Consider the following 15,807-nt stretch of genomic DNA (forward strand, 5'->3'; position numbering starts at 1 on the left):
TTTCTCAGGTCATCCTTCTCGTACTGTAGGGAGGCGTGCTGTACCAAGGGCTATTTATCCAGTCGTAGCTTTAGTTTCACTATTCTCACCTTTTCCTACATCCCAGGGCCATCCAAGTGTTGTTTTGTTTTGTTTTGGAGACAGGGTCTTACTTTGTAGCTCAACCTGGCCTTGATCTGTTTATGTGGCCCACGCTGGTCTCAAATTCCTGATGACTCTCCTACCTCTACCTCTCCAGTGCTGGGATGGCAGGCATGCGCCTCCACATTGGGGGGCCAGTGATTTATAACAGGCGATGTGACTCACCTATGAAACAGTCTTCTATAGGCACGCTTTCGGTGACCGGGCCCTATTGGTCCTTCCTCCTCAATGTCTTTTACATCCAACTCGTCTTTTCCATTCCCATGGTAGCCTCCATTCCTGTTTTCATAAGTTTTCCTATAGCAATATGTTCTCAAATGACCTATCTCCATGTATCTTGCCTTCTGTATCTTTTAGCAACCAAAGATGGATGAAAATTCTTTTATTTTAAAAAGAAAAAAAAAGTAAAATTTCAAAACAATAACAGGGTAACAATGGTTAATACATTGTATATTGTTATCTTTAAATTAGTTAGAGTACAAGATATTGGCATTTAATTGTCCAAACAATATTAGCACAAAATTTCTTTTCAATGAACTAAGAAAAATTAGTAGTATGACTATCCTATAAATATATTTTTATCTTTTCCCTTCCTTCTTTTCTTCATTCCGCCATCCCAGTTTTTCTTTCCTTTTGAAGTTTCTTCCCATTTTACAATCTCTATTGTACATGTTGGATGCTATTTACTCTTTCATCTTCTCACACTAGGGAGTGTGATGTTTACACATGTGTGTCTGGTTTATTTCACTTACAAATGTGGTCTTGACTTGCATCCATTTACCTATAAAATTCTCCAGTTTATCTTTCTTTATAACTGAATAGGCCTCCATTGTATAAAAAAGACCACATCTTTTTTATCCATTCCTCAGTTGATGGGCATTTGGGTTGTTTCCAAGATCTAGCTATGTAAATTGTGCTGTTGTAAACATGGGTGCACATATATAGTGTGGTACAATGTTTTTAATACTTCTGGGAATAGTTGAGTCAAATGGAACCTCCAATCTTAGTTTTTTGAGGAATCTCCACACTGATTTCCACAGTGGTTGCATCAGTCTACACTCCCACCAACAGTGGAGAAGGGTTCCTTTTTCCCTACAGCCCCTCCAGCATTTGTTATTGGCTGATTTCTTGATAACAGTCATTCTTTCCGGGGTGAGATGTATCTCAGTGTTGTTTTAATTTGCTTCCCTCAAATGACCAATGATGTTAAACATTTTTTCATATATTTATTTGCTGTTTGTATTTCTTCATCTGAGAAATGTGCGTTCATTTCAGATGCCCATTTTTTGATTGGGTCTTTAAATTTGGGAGGTCTGACTTTTTTGAGTTCTTTATATGTTCTCAGTGGTAATCTTTTGTCTGAGGAACAGCTGGCAAACATTTTTTTCCCACATTGTGGGTTGTCTCCTCACTCTGTTGGTGGTTTCTTTTGCTGTGCAAAAGCTTTTTAATAAGGTGAAGTCCCAGTTGTTGATTTCTTTGTGATAGTTCCTGTGCAATTGGGCTTTTAGTCGTAAAGTCTTTGCCTACACCAATGTCTTCAAAAGTTCTACCTATTCTGTCTTCCAGCAGATTTAATGTTTCTGTTTTAATACTTAGATCTCTGTGGATAAAAATTCTTAAAATTTCACTTGTATTCTAAACAATCAGAATACCAGTAGGCTGTGGGAACAAGTGCAGATTCCTCAGCTTGCCACCAAAACCCTCCTTTTCGACTTTACACCTCATGTTCACCAGGATGAAAATAAATAACTTTCTTCAAAACTCTTGTCCCCAACTCTCTCTGATTGTGATCCTTTCCTGGTCGAAATCCCCACAATATAAATTTTTAAATGTGGCTACAGAACACTCTTCTTGTTTCTTCACATGTTCCTTTTTCCCCACAAGTTTATTTAACAGGGTTTTTTGCAAAGAGGATTTGTAAAATGGCCCTTTTAGCTTTAGATTTATCAAGGGCAATGATACTATAATCTATACATTTGTGTAACCCCCACTGTTTAACCTGGTCTTAAACATACCTTAAGTAATCTGTTGTGAGAAAGTGTGTTGTTTTATATGGTTATGCTTGGTGAGAAATCCACTCTGAGTTAGTTTCTCACTACACCAGTTATTCCAGGTCTCTTGCCTAGCGCAGTGCACGGTGTACACTTCCAATGTGGCCGTTCCCTGTCACTCTGTCAGGAGCAGATGGGCCACCGCCCTAGGGGGAGGCCGAGGTAGCTGGCAGAGTACTTCCCCGATGCTGCCGCCCAAGCAGCAAGGCTGTTGTTATGATAGGAGTGGTGTCCCTACTGAGGTCTGAGTCCAGCTCAGAAAGGTCATAATGGCCCCAAAGAAATGACCTCATTTACTGCCAGAATAGACTCATTTCTCCTTTTATAAATGGATACAGAGAAGGCTTGCATAAGACATCCATGAAGCTTGCTTCATTTGTCATGTTTTCGCATCACTCATAGTGGAAAGTCCCCTGCTCATCTTCCATTTTGCTTCTTGTCACTGAACCACCCTGAGACCTCATCAAGCTCTTTAGTTCACCTGCTGCAGACCCCACGGTCCCTCCCCGCGTACCATACAGGGAACCGGACTCCAAGTTTGGTGTCAGAATACTGAGAGGCAAAGGCTAACTGATAACTTGCAATTGAAACTATTTATCTCTAAAAAAAAAAAAAAAAGAATCAAGACTCTTGGTGAAGCTTGTCATCTTGTTCAAAATATAATCAAATCTGGTATCTCATCTCAATCAATCACTTATTCCTTCACTTAGGGGGTTTCTAATATCCATCTACATGCAAGAGAATGGAGAAGAGGTGTGCTACAGAAATGCTCACAAACTGTATCAAAGATCTTCTTATAGAAACAATAAGTACACGTCTACAGTTTAAGGCTGTTTGTGATAAAAACCATAAAAAAGACGCAAACAAAAAATTTTGGTGAGGCAAAGATCACTTTTTTCCAGCTTATCTAGATAGCCTTAATGGAAGAAGTAACAAGTGAGTTGAGTCTTACAGATGTCCGTAGTAGCACTGAGAAAAAGCAATACAAAACATAGAAAGGAGTAGGAGAATTTCAGTTCCAGTGAATGGTTCAGTTTTACCAAAACATTGGTTTTGTAGAAGGGAATTATGATTTATAAGGCTAGAAAGGGTAGCTGTAGTCACACCCTGGGGGAGTTTGAGTCCCAGGCTGACTTTATTAAATGCACACTAGGAAGCTAAGAAAAAATTTAAAATAACTTTATTAAGGTATGACATACAGGCAGCTGTACATGCTAAGTGTACAGGTTGGTAAGTTTTGAGATGTACCTACACCCATGAAAGCATCACCACAGCTAAGATAATGAACATATCCATCACCATCAATAGTTCCACTTAAGGATTTTAAGAGCATGGTGATCAAAGCAATGCTTTTGGAAAGTGTTTCTAGGTTTAAAAAAAAAATCCCCATCTGGTAAATTCTTTTAGGTCTCATAATCTCCTTAAGTAGTATATTAAATTCAAAAATGAATTATACCATGTGGAAAATGAATCAAAACAACGGACAGAGAAACCACAGCTTTTATCCATCTGGTGGCAGGAGACAGGGCAAAGTGAAATGGGGCAGGAACAGGACTGCAATAGGACAATGAACTGAAAGCATCATTGGAGGCCGTGTTGGTTACTTTTCTCTCGCTGCTGAGACAAAATACACGACACCCAAAATTAAAGAAGGAAAGGTTTATCTAGCTCACAGTTTGTGCAGGTTTCAGTCCATAATCAGCTGGCTCCAGGACTGGGTGGCATGGCACAGTGGCAACTGTTCATGGCAGAAGAAGACAGAATTTGGCAACAGAGAAGTGGGGTCATTACTGTGACTATACCTGATGATGTGTTTCAAGAGCCTTTGGGAATTATTCGTGGGAAAAGTTTGGAAAGGTTCAGAGATGTCATCTGAAAGAGTAGAGCTAAAATGCCTTAGGCTGTTCTGTGTTGGAGATTCTGGTCAGGGCTCAGAAGACCAGAAAACTGGTAAAGAGCAGGCTTGGGAGGTTTCTGTTGGGAAGAAGGATTACATTGGCTGCTGGATTCCAGATGATGTGTGCTGTGGATTGGCAGGAAGTTTGTCTGCATTTTGCTCATGTCCAGAGAGTTTGCCCACACTGAGATTAAGGGTGATGGACTAACTAATCTGGCAGAAGAAATTTCAAGGCAGTTGAACAGTGAGGCTGTGGCATGGCCATTGTTGAGGATGTTTAGCCAGATTTATGTTGAGAATCAAAAGCAAAGAGCCCAGCAAGGTGATTTAAAATGTTGTGAGTTTGGCCAGAAGGGAAGCTCCAGTAAAGATGTGGACTGCAAAGATAGAGCTGGGGAGATCTTAATTGTTGAGAAGAAGCAGGAGAATATAAAAGATGGCCTGAGGGCCTCACAAGAAGCAATAAGACTATACCCTTTGCAGTCTCAAAACTGTGAAAATGAGAGACTTTGCTTTGAGGTGAAAGCTGCAGAGCACTATGTTTCAGAATGGTGGCAGCCACAGCAGGTTCCAGAATGATGGCAGCATAGAAAATTTGTTCTTCAGAATTAGATTCAGAGGGCTGGGGATATAGCTCAGTGGCAAAAGCACCTGCCTGGCAAGTGCAAGGTCCTGAGTTCAATTCCTGGTACCAAAAAAAAAAAAAAAAGAATTGGATTCAGAGATCCAGGAACTTGACCCCTACAACCAAGAGAGAAGAAAGCCTGGCTACTGTTCCAGCAGACCCTGGCATCATCCATGTGGTGCTGATTTTAGATGCATGCAGAATGCACAAGTAGTAGGGTTAAGAAGGCTTCTACCCTGGTTTTAGAAGGCCTGGGAGGCCAGGCAGTGTGCCTATGAGAGGGGAGTGTGAGAAGCTGTGAGTGTGAAGCTGAAGGTACAGTGGAGACCCCAGAAGTTTAGAAAAGCCAGGAATATGGATCAGCTAAGGAAAGCTGCAAGGAGGGAGCAAAGTAGGTGTAAGAGAGGTCATGGAAGCTACAACTAAAGCAGAAAAGCCTTTTTTATTTTATTTTATTTATTTATTTTTGTTTTTTTTCTAGTACTGGGAATCAAACTCACGACCTCACACTTGCCAGGCAGATGCTGTGCTGCTGAGCTAAAACCCAAGCCCCAATTCTATTTTTATTTTTCCAACCTGGTCCATGTAATATGGCCTCCTCCCTTGTTCTAGGATGCCTGCAACTCACTTGCTCCATGCCAATATCTTGGGCACTATGTTTTCATTTCCCATTTGACCCACCTGTTCCCCAAAGTAACGGAACCTACCCCACCCTATCAAAAACCTACAGCTCTGATTCTGTACTTCCTGCCAGTAAAAGCCTATAAAAGCCCCAGACCACCAGAGGGCGGGGCCTGGCTTTCTTTGTTGTTGGGCATGAACCCAGCCAGGACCACCCCGGACCACTGGTGTAAAATAAAGCTGTTCACTGCCTCCAAATCCTGGGTGTCATTTCAGTGTTTCTGCTTGCCATAGCACAACCACCAGAAGTGCCATCGGGGTGGAGCCACCCAAGCCTTTTGGAGCTCATAACTTGCCACAGATTGCCTCACATATTTGCCCTGCTGGATTGTGGATTTGCTTTGGTCCCAATCCTTTGAATCCCCTTTTGTAACTTTTGGAGTAAAAATTTTTATCTTGTGCCACTGAATGCTGGAAGTGTTTACCTTTTCATTTGTACAGAGACTTGCAGCTAAGAGTTTGCCTTATATCTCAAAAGACACTTGGGACTTAGACTTTTCAGCAATGCTGAAACTGTTAGGACTTTGGCAACTCTTTGACATAGACTAAATGCCTTTTGCATAAAGGGATGTGCATGAGTTCGCGGGGGCCAGGGGTGGAATGCTATGGTTCTAATGTAATATAATGTTGATAGACTTGATACTGATTCTTAATGTTCAAGTTATGAAATGATAAGAGTAAGCATGTCTTTATATTTAGGAACCGGTTTAAAGAAATGTGCCTGTTTGCAATTTGACAAGGGGTGGATTGTAATGGTTGATACATTGTGTCAACTTGAGAAGTTTAGCTGTTTAACTCAGCAGGGGACCAGGGTCCCCACTTTGTAAACATTATCATGCTGTGCAAGAGGAGGGCATGGAGATGGTGTGAGTGCTTCACCTGCCCTGGGAGGAGGTAACCTGCTTACAATATAAGGGAGGAAAAGAGGCTTGCTCTTCCTTTTTGCTCCTGTTGCTTTTGCTGTTTCTGCCGCATTGGACTGCTGCCCCTGTGCCACCCTGCCTTGGAGCCAGCTGATTATGGACTGAAACCGCCACAAACTGTGAACTAGGTAAACGTTGCCTTCCTTAATTTTGGATGTTGGGTATTTTGTCTCAGGAACTAGAGAAAAGTAACCAACACCAATAATCAAGGCAGGTTGTAATAAAATCTGGCAGGAAGAACCAGAACAAAGAGGAAAGAATAAAGGAAAAAGACTAATTAGGTGACTGAGACTGGAAAAAAGGCAAAGACAAAGGCGAAGTTTTCAGGTTGTTGGACTGGCAATCTGGAAGAGCAAAGTCTGAGAAAGACACACAGAAATAAGCAATTAGAGTTTGTGGATATGAGTTTGGGAAGAAGGGAAATAAACCACATGTAGGAATCAACCACATTGAGGTAAAATTGAAACCATAAGACTGACTTGCATCTGTGAAACACAGAATGGAGAAGAAAAGTCAAGCTAAAATCTTGCACTGGTCTAAACCCTTTATAAAATATATTGTTTCATTTATCCCTTACAAATGAAGCCTGAAGTGGCTACAAAACCTCTGTTTTAAACTGGGCATGGTGGCGCACACCTGTAATCCCAGCACTCAGGAGGCTGAAGCAGGAAGACTGCTGTGCATTTGAGGCCAGCCTGGGCTACATAGTAAGACCCCGCCTCAAAAAGCAAAACAAAACAAAATAAATCTCTGTTTTACAGTTGTAGAAACTAAGGCAAGAGCCAGGCATGGTGGTGCATGCCTGTAATCCCAGCACTCGGCAGGTTGAGGCAGGAGGATCGTTGAGAGTTTGAGGCCAGCCTGGGCTACAAAGTGAGCTCAAGGCCAGCCTGAACCGCATAGTGAGACCCTGTCTCAAAAAGACGGAAAAAAAAAAAAAGAAACTAAGGCAAAAAGGAATTAGGTCACTTGCCTAATGTCACATAATTAGTCTATAGTGAAACAAAATTGTTAAAGCCAAGGAATCTGAATACATTCTTAATTTCTGGGCTATCATGCCTTCTTCCTCAGCCCTGCAGCCCCTTCACTTAAACTTTCCTAAGATAGGGTAGCCTAGCAACAAACACAACGCTCAGGCCAGAGTTACTTTACCCATTTGCCTAGTGTAATCCCAAGTAGATCCGTATCTTTCTAACTGAAGATACTACAATATAATTGAAACTGACTTCACATTCTATTGTTTTATGGGAAATGTAGAATAAAACAGAAATTGATATGGTAAGAAGGGAAAGAAAAGGGAGAGAGGGGTTGCTGGCATTTATCACTCAATTTGGATTGCACTTGCTGAAACAGTTCAAATGCACAGACAAAAGAATTTTATTTCATAAACTGAATATCATTAGTCAAAGTGAAAATAGAGGTCAAATGCCACAAAACTCACCATCTTGACTTTGTAGCAAAAGAGACAAAAAGAGTCTTTCAACTATCTTGGCAGCAAAAAAAGCTAATTTCTAGTAAACAGTAACAAGAAATCTCATTTCTGGATTATTAACATATTGTGATTTACCCAGGAATTGAGGAAATAAGCACCATTTGGAAAAGTAAAAAACTATATTAACAAGCCAGGTGTGGTGGCACATGCCTGTAATCCCAGCACTCAGGAGGCTGAAGCAGGAGGATCGCTGTGAGTTCGAGGCCAACATTGACTACAAAGTGAGTTCAAGGCCAGCCTGAACTACATAGTGAAACCAGGTCTCAAAAAGAGAAAGAAAAGAAAAAACTATATTAATAGCATCACATACTTACTCCTTTGCATATAGGAAGGTCATGGAGGCGGCTGGCGGAGGGAGGGGAAGTAGTAAATTAAACTTTAGCCGAAGTCACCAGTACCTCATTTCAGTAGTAGACATAGCAGTGTCTTCTTCCTGAAGAAGAAGTATTCTGGTTTTTGGACTCTGTATATAATGTATTCTGGTTTTTGAACTCTGTATATAATGACTGCCTCAGGTAAGTATTCTGGTTTTTGGACTCTGTATATAATGACTGCCTGCTAATCTGTTAGATTATTAAGGACTATTTTGTTTTTGTTTTTTTTTTTTGGTTTTTTTTTTTTTTTTGGTTTTTCTCCGGTACCGGGAACCGAACTCACGACCTTGCACTTGCCAGGCAGGCTCTTTGCTGCTGAGCTAAATCCCCAGCCCCTATTAAGGACTATTTTGAAATGCACAGATCATAGAAACTGTAAACTTTGCTTTCTGTCAGTCTCACTTTAAGGCCAAAGACACATATAACTTCTGTAGTTTACTCAGGAGCCACAGAGCTCTCTGGTTTGCTAAGACCCTAGAAAAAATGGGGACTATGCAATAAATACTTCTGAACTACATTCTTAAAAGAGCTAAGTGTTTTTGAGTTTAAATCCTATCTTCAACTGTGTTTATAGGAATTGTAAGGATTGTAACGCTTTAAATTATTCGAGGACAAATAAATGTTCACTTTGCTTTAGAGCAGGGGTCAGTGAACTCTTTCCCTAAAAGGCCAGCTAGCAAATATTCCAGACTTGAGGGGCCATATGGTGTCTGTCATAACAACTCACTTCAGCTACTGTAATGGGAAAGCACCCATAGACAGAACAGGGACAAGGAAGTGTTGCTACATTCCAGGAAAGCTTTATTTACGCACAAAGATAGCAAGCCAGATTTGGCGTGTGGTCAATAATTTGTCAACTCCTGCTCTAAAGTGATGATTTTCGAACTTCACATGCATCTGAATTGCACATGGAGTTGAAAGGGTGGTTTCCTAGCCCCTAGCCAGCCCCTACGGAATCAGCATTCTAGGAAAGGGGCCACAAGATCAGCAGTTTAATAAAGTCCAAGTGGCGTGTGAACGTTACTTACAAAATCCCTGAGGCGTCCAGCCAGCTTCATCTAAGCTGGGAGGGCCCTACTGTCCTAGAGACAGTCCAGTGCTTCCTACATCCTGTGGCAATAAAAATACCTAACTTTTACCTTTGGCCTTTGTAGAAAGTGTAGATGAACACACTGCTGCTCTTGGCTTCCAACCTGTATACTGCATAAAATAAATTCAGTCTGGACAAAATTAACATGAACCAGGGATAAATTTGAAAGAAAATCCTTAACTTGAAATAATAAGTTTTCAACCAAAAATCTCCCTGAAGTTCTTTAGATTGCAAAATTAGTAGACAAGATCCTTACCAAAAAGATAAAGTTAAATATAAAGGAACAGTTTTCAGTGTTCTTTTTTCTCTGCAATATCTCTAGCAAAGGCCTAGTTGTTGCCTGGATTTTCACTAATAAATCATTATATTCCGTTTGGAGGTTTTTGCTTCAACAAAACCTCATTAAAATTCATGTAGAAACAGAAAGTATAAAATCTCTATAGGCTTCTGGAAACTGTTTCCAACTTTATCAGTAGGAAATAATTTATTCAGCAAAGTACATTCTGACTAAATGAAGAAAGTGGTTTTTAAATTTATTTCTCTGTTTTAATGGCCAGAAATCAATCATTTGATCCATCAAAGAAGTGCAGCTCAGTCAAGGATAATTCAACTTCTTCAGCTCTCCAGATTTTCCTAGGGAAACAGTGAAAATCCTACCATCAGAGGGATGGGTTTTAGAAATTGGGAATAATCTGCAGATACCTCCAGAGAACACAGCTCTGATTAAAGCTCCCGCCAGTCCTAGACATGGAGAGGAATACTCTCTGACACAGCAAGGTCCAACAGTTACTGAAACTTGGGTTTAGAATGTGTCCTCCTGTTATCAGTACCAGCTGAGACAAACTACTTCCGGCTAGGTAATACTAAGATGATTGTGAGCTTTCTCAACACACACCTAAGGATTTTAAGGAAAGAAGACCCAGAAGTTTACCAAGGAGCAGGGCTGGGGATATAGTTCAGTGGCACAGTGTCTGCCTTGCAAGCTTGAGGTCATGAGTTTGATTCCCAGTAGTACCCAAAAAACCACCCAAAACAAATAACTATTGGGGCTGGGGATTTAGCTCAGCGGCAAAAGCGCCTGCCTGGCAAGCGCAAGGTCGTGAGTTCGGCTCCCAGTACCGGAGAAAAACCAAAAACCAAACAATGACTCTTTACCAAGGAGCAGAGTGTAGCCAGGCCGAGAGTAGAACTCTACCACCAATATACTTTATAGATGTCATGTGTAGGAAGTGGGGTTTAGCTTTAGAGTTAACAGTCAACATTTTAGGTAGCGTGACTTTGGCAACATCCACAGGGTGAGCTTCTGTCTATTCCCCTCTTCCATGGCAACAAAATCTGTGAAATAGGGATACCCGTCTTCCTGCTTGGTTTCCTACTTCCAAAGGGGTCACAATTAGAGTCTCTGGTATTAATATTAAGAGTCCAAATGTCTAGCAAAGCCAGGGGCCCAACACACTTACCCACCCTCCCTGGGCCTGGATGAAGTCACAGACGGCTCTGTTCTCATTGATCATACTCATCATAGGGATAGCCACCCGCCTTGCCATTTCAGGAGCCACACGGCCCACATACTTAAGAAATTTCACTGACACTGCCAGAAAGGCTTTCTCATACGCGAGGCTAGAATCCTGAGCACACCAGGTCTCACTGAGACTGCGCTGTGTTCTGAAGTACAGCTCCTACCTAAGGAAGGAGAAAGGATGTATCAGTAAAGTATCACTTAAAAAGTGTAGGAAGCTGCAGTTCAGGAATCCACTAACGCAAGTGTTGCCCAAGGAGTGGCAGATGGACCTGAGGTATTAGCAGGCAGGAGGTAGATGAACTTTTCTCACTTTAATATTGTGTTATTTTAATGAATATTAGAAAAGTATATAAGCAACCCATCAAGTAACTCATCAAATCCATGATTTCAGATATTATTGCTTAGGATGAACAATATGAAAGAAAAACAAAATGATCTGAGAGAAAAATATTAAGTACATGAGAACATAAAGGGTCAAAATGTAAAGGTATTATTTGCACAACTAGGAAATGTCTAGGAAATTCTTTTAAAACAAATTAGCTCTGTGTATTTCCTCTTTCCCTTTGCAAACACTTTGGTCCAAATGCTAGTAGGTGAGGCCAACCAAGGCTTTTTAGGGTGTAGGAGGCAAAGAATGGTCAGATGAGGGTATCAGAATTCAGACAAGCTGGGCCAGAATATAGCTCAGGGGCATAGCACCTGCCTGGCAAGTGCGAGGTCCTGAGTTTGAGTCCTGATATCAAAAAAATTCAAACAAGCTGAGAAGAGAATCCACGTGGGAAAGTACCTAGGTCTTAATTTCTAAGACCTAGGTACTTCTTTCATTAAAGGAAACCACTGGGGAGGCTGAGGCAGGAGGATCGTTGTGAGTTTGAAGCCACCCTGGGCTAAGAGAGTTCAAGGCCAGCCTGAACTGCATAGTTTCATTCTTTCATTAAAGGAAACCACTGGGGTTCTTTCATTCTTTCATTAAAGGAAACCACTGGGGAGGCTGAGGCAGGAGGATCGTTGTGAGTTTGAAGCCACCCTGGGCTAAGAGAATTCAAGGCCAGCCTGAACTGCATAGTAAGACCCTGTCTCAAAAAGACAGAAAAAAAAAAGAAAAAAAAAGAAAAAAAAAAAAGGGAAACCGGAGCTTCCTGGAGTATTGTTCTGGTCTGGGCATGGAAAAGTACAAGATGTTCTGTTAGAGAAATTAAGCAAGTATTTGTAGAAAAATGCATACACCTCAAGACTGTAATGTTAAATGAAATAAATCAGACACAGAAGGCTAAACAGTGTATATTTTCTCTTATATGGGAAACCCAAAGGATGAATAATTTAAACAGCAAAATAAAGGATAGATGCTAGGAAACAGGGAGATAAACTGTATGGAGGTGGGAAGGGGATTTGAGGATGGGGAAGATGGGAGACGGGACAGGAAGGGAAAGTGAAAAGAAGAAGAAAAAAGAACTTTGATATAAAATATTCTCATTTTCAAAAAGGAATAAGGATATGCTCAAGCCATCATGCTAGTGCACACCTATGATTCCAGGACTCTAGGAGGCTACGGCAGGGGGATCCAAATGTGAAACTTAGCAAGATCCTGCCTTAAAAAACAGAAAAACAAAATCCCAGCACTTGGGAGGCTGAGGCAGGAGGAGCGTTGCGAGCTCAAGGTCAGTGAGCTCAAGGCCAGCCTGAACTGCATAGCAAGACCCTGTCTGAAAAAGACAAAAAAAAAACTCAAACAGGTAGGGGCTAGGATGTAGCTCAGTGTGAAGGTTCTGGGTTCAATCTCCAATCCAAAAGAAAAGGAAGTACTCAAAAGTCAAAACATGCTACAGATACAACAAAAAGACACAGTCCTGATTTTTTAAAAAGATTCTTCCCATCTAAATAAATAACAACAGTAACAGATTAATAACCCATTGAATAAAGTAGGAATTCATAAATCTATGTCGATATAGAAATGAACAGACAAATTTTAAGGAGTTAAAGGATATTTACATAGCTTTAAAAAAACATTACTTTTTTTATTGTTCATGTTTGCATTACATAATGTTTACATTTCTTGTGTGGAGTTGGTTTGTGTACCTAACAGATCTTAATTTCTACTTCAGATTGAAGGGTACTAAAAGGACATAATAACTAAAATGTAATATGTGATTCTGGCCTAGGTCTTTTTGCTATAAATGATATTATTGAAACAAGTGGCAAAATTTGAATGTGATCTAAGAATTAGATATTTCTTGGTCTTGTTAGATTGTGGTTATGTAAGAAAAAGAAAATATTAAAGTATTAAAGGGTGATAAAATATGTCAGTTACTTATTCTCAAGTGATTCGTGAGATAAATTCTTCCCTCTATCCTTCTGACTTTTCTATGAGTTTGAGGCTGTTTCAACTTTTTATTTGTCTTTTTGAGACAAGGCCTCACTGTGCAGTTCAGGCTGGCCTGAAGCTCACTTTGTACCCAGGCTGGCCTCAAACTGAACTTGCAGCGATCCTCCTGCCTCAGCCTCCTAAGTGCTGGGATTACAGGCATGCACCACCACACTTGACTATATTCTTTATATCAATCTAAGTGCTACTACCCAGTAATCAGGGTTCTGATGAAACGCCAGTGTGGTTAGTCAGGACTTATCCCCAAATGTATCATACTTATAAACTCCCCATCCTTTCTATATGTCCATCACTGCTGAATCTTGTAGGGTGGGGAAGGAAGATGCCGAGCCTCACAAAAATAAGTACTGAAACATGCACAAAAGATACTTTGCTGAGAATAAAGTGCTCTGTGCACACTAAGCTTTGATGAACACCAAGTGGAAGAAAGCTAAAAGTTGGTCGTTCCCTGTCAAGAGTTTCCATCACTATACTACACAGGTTTTGATTAATTCCTAAAGAGCTGGCAATGAGCATGTCCTGCTCTATCTCCTTGGATATATATGAGATCCCAAACCTCTCACAGAACATTCATACTCACAGTACAAAGGAGTAGGAAGGAAAGGAAGAATGAAGTAGGAAAGCAGCAAACAATACAGGAGGTAAAAACCTGACCCGTCCCTGAGTAGTTTGCGCAATGATGTTTTTGGCAGAATCTTCTAATTCTCCATTGAACCGGTCACCTAACATCCGAAGTCGTCCAGCTATGAGCCGCATCAAAAGAGCAAGGCTCTCCTAAGACAGAGGAAACACATTTGTCACAGCTTGAAGGGATGGAAATTCTTAGGAATCTGAGCGAGAGGGAAAATTCTTGTCTTAGAAACAATTTTAGCATTGTTCTCTCCCAAGAACTTCAATGATCTGTCCACATCGATAGTCATCAGTAGTCAAAATCTTGCCAGGCATAGTGGCACACACCTGTAATCCCAGCACTAGGGAGGCTGAGGCAGGAGGATCCCTGTGAGTTTGAGGCCAGCCTGAGCTGCATAGTGAGACCCTGTCTCAAAAAGACAAAAAAAAAAAAACCCCAAACAAAAAAAAAACCCAAACAAACAAACAGTCAAAATCTCCCTTCAGTAAGAATCTTTTTCTTTCCGAAGTTAAGAGAAAATGAAGACCCAGGTGTGGCAGTGCACACGTATAATCCTAGCACTCGGGAGGCTGAGGCAGGAGGGTCCTTGTGAGTTCAAGACCAGCCTGGGCTACAAAGTAAGCTCAAGGCCAACCTGAACTGCATAGCGAGACCCTGTGTTAAAAAGACAAAAAGAAAAAAAAAAAAAAAAGAGAAAGAAAAGAAAATGAGGAAAGCATACCCAAGTTCTCTAATATTGACTTGAGAATAGGCCAAGAATCTTACCCGAGGCTGGTTCATCTACACTGCATAGGCCCCGACTAGCCACCTGTAATGTTGGGCTCAAGAAGTCTGTGAGTAAAGTATTGATGATGCATTCTGTTTGCTCCTTAAATGTTTGGGGACTCTTCATCTTAGATGCCTACCACTGAGATTTGCTCTTCCACAAAACAAGCAGCTTCAGCTCAGCAGGAAGATAGAAACACCAGTAAACTAAGCAGACATGTCTACCTCTTATAAACTTTCCTATTGGACATGTAGTCCTGGGATTTTTTTCCCAACCAGGTTTCCTCAAAAATACTTGTTCAGAAATGTGGGACTTCTCTCAAAAGCTTGCCCACATGGAACCAGGGTGACTTGTTGAAGAGTTTCAGTTCCTTATCTCAGAAACACACCCTAGCCAGTACATATTGCTAATGAATAACTTTTAGTTTTGCATAGCCAGTTTAGAACTGAAATCAAGTTAGGAGTCTCTACACAATGACTGAGCATCTATGTGCGTGGAACTTCACATTACAAATGAGGCAGAAAAATGACATGTTTGTGGTACTGACAGTACAGCAGAAATGACAGCTATTAATTGGTAAATCACAAATCTCATAATTTCTTATGCTCTTGAGATACAATGTACTGCAAGAGCATGATAGGGAAGAATACTTAAAGAGATCGTGAAGGCTTCTTTAGAATAGTAACATCTGCATGAGGGCTGAAGGGTATGGTGGAGTTCATCAAGCAAGAAAGGAGAAATAGGACTATTTGAGATGGAAGTGAGGTAGAGGAAATAAAGATAGGTTAAAAGGAGGTAAGGAGATTGTAGTTTTGAAATTACAATTTTAAGAAAACTGCAGCTCTGAAACACAATCAAACTTAACCTAAGGTTACAATTTTTTTTTTTTTTTTAACCCTTAGCCCTGTTTTCCTTCTAGGCTCTTTCCTCTTAAATCTCTAAGGGTCTTACAGATATAACAAGTACATAAATTTGGCCTGTATATTTCTGTTTTGTGTTTGTCTTTTTGAGACAGGGTCTCGCTATGCAGTTCAGCCGGGCCTTGGACTCACTTTGTAGCCCAGGCTAGTATCGAACTCACAAAGATCCTCCTGCCTCAGCCTTCGAGTGCTGGGATTACAGGCATGCACCACCACACCCAGCATTGGCCTGTATTTTTCTGCTGATATATAACTGCCAAAGACTTCCACTCTCAGAGAGACAGTATTATTAACTGGGTACATCTCCA

At 40.8% G+C, this 15,807-nt stretch overlaps 1 protein-coding gene across 1 annotated transcript; it reads right to left on the reverse strand.

Moving 5' to 3' along the window:
• Window positions 1-8,503: 8,503 nt before the first annotated feature.
• Window positions 8,504-15,591, reverse strand: Bcl2l15 (BCL2-like 15). Its single transcript, XM_005388987.2, is given in 6 exon segments — window positions 8,504-9,910; window positions 10,738-10,935; window positions 11,930-11,956; window positions 13,837-13,930; window positions 13,932-13,956; window positions 14,579-15,591. Coding segments are annotated over 6 exon segments (489 nt in total). The 5' UTR covers window positions 14,706-15,591; the 3' UTR covers window positions 8,504-9,892.
• Window positions 15,592-15,807: the final 216 nt, after the last annotated feature.

This window comes from Chinchilla lanigera, unplaced genomic scaffold (genome assembly GCF_000276665.1).
Source record: "Chinchilla lanigera isolate Chin_1 unplaced genomic scaffold, ChiLan1.0 scaffold00034, whole genome shotgun sequence".
In the NCBI taxonomy this organism is placed as follows: Eukaryota; Metazoa; Chordata; class Mammalia; order Rodentia; family Chinchillidae; genus Chinchilla; species Chinchilla lanigera.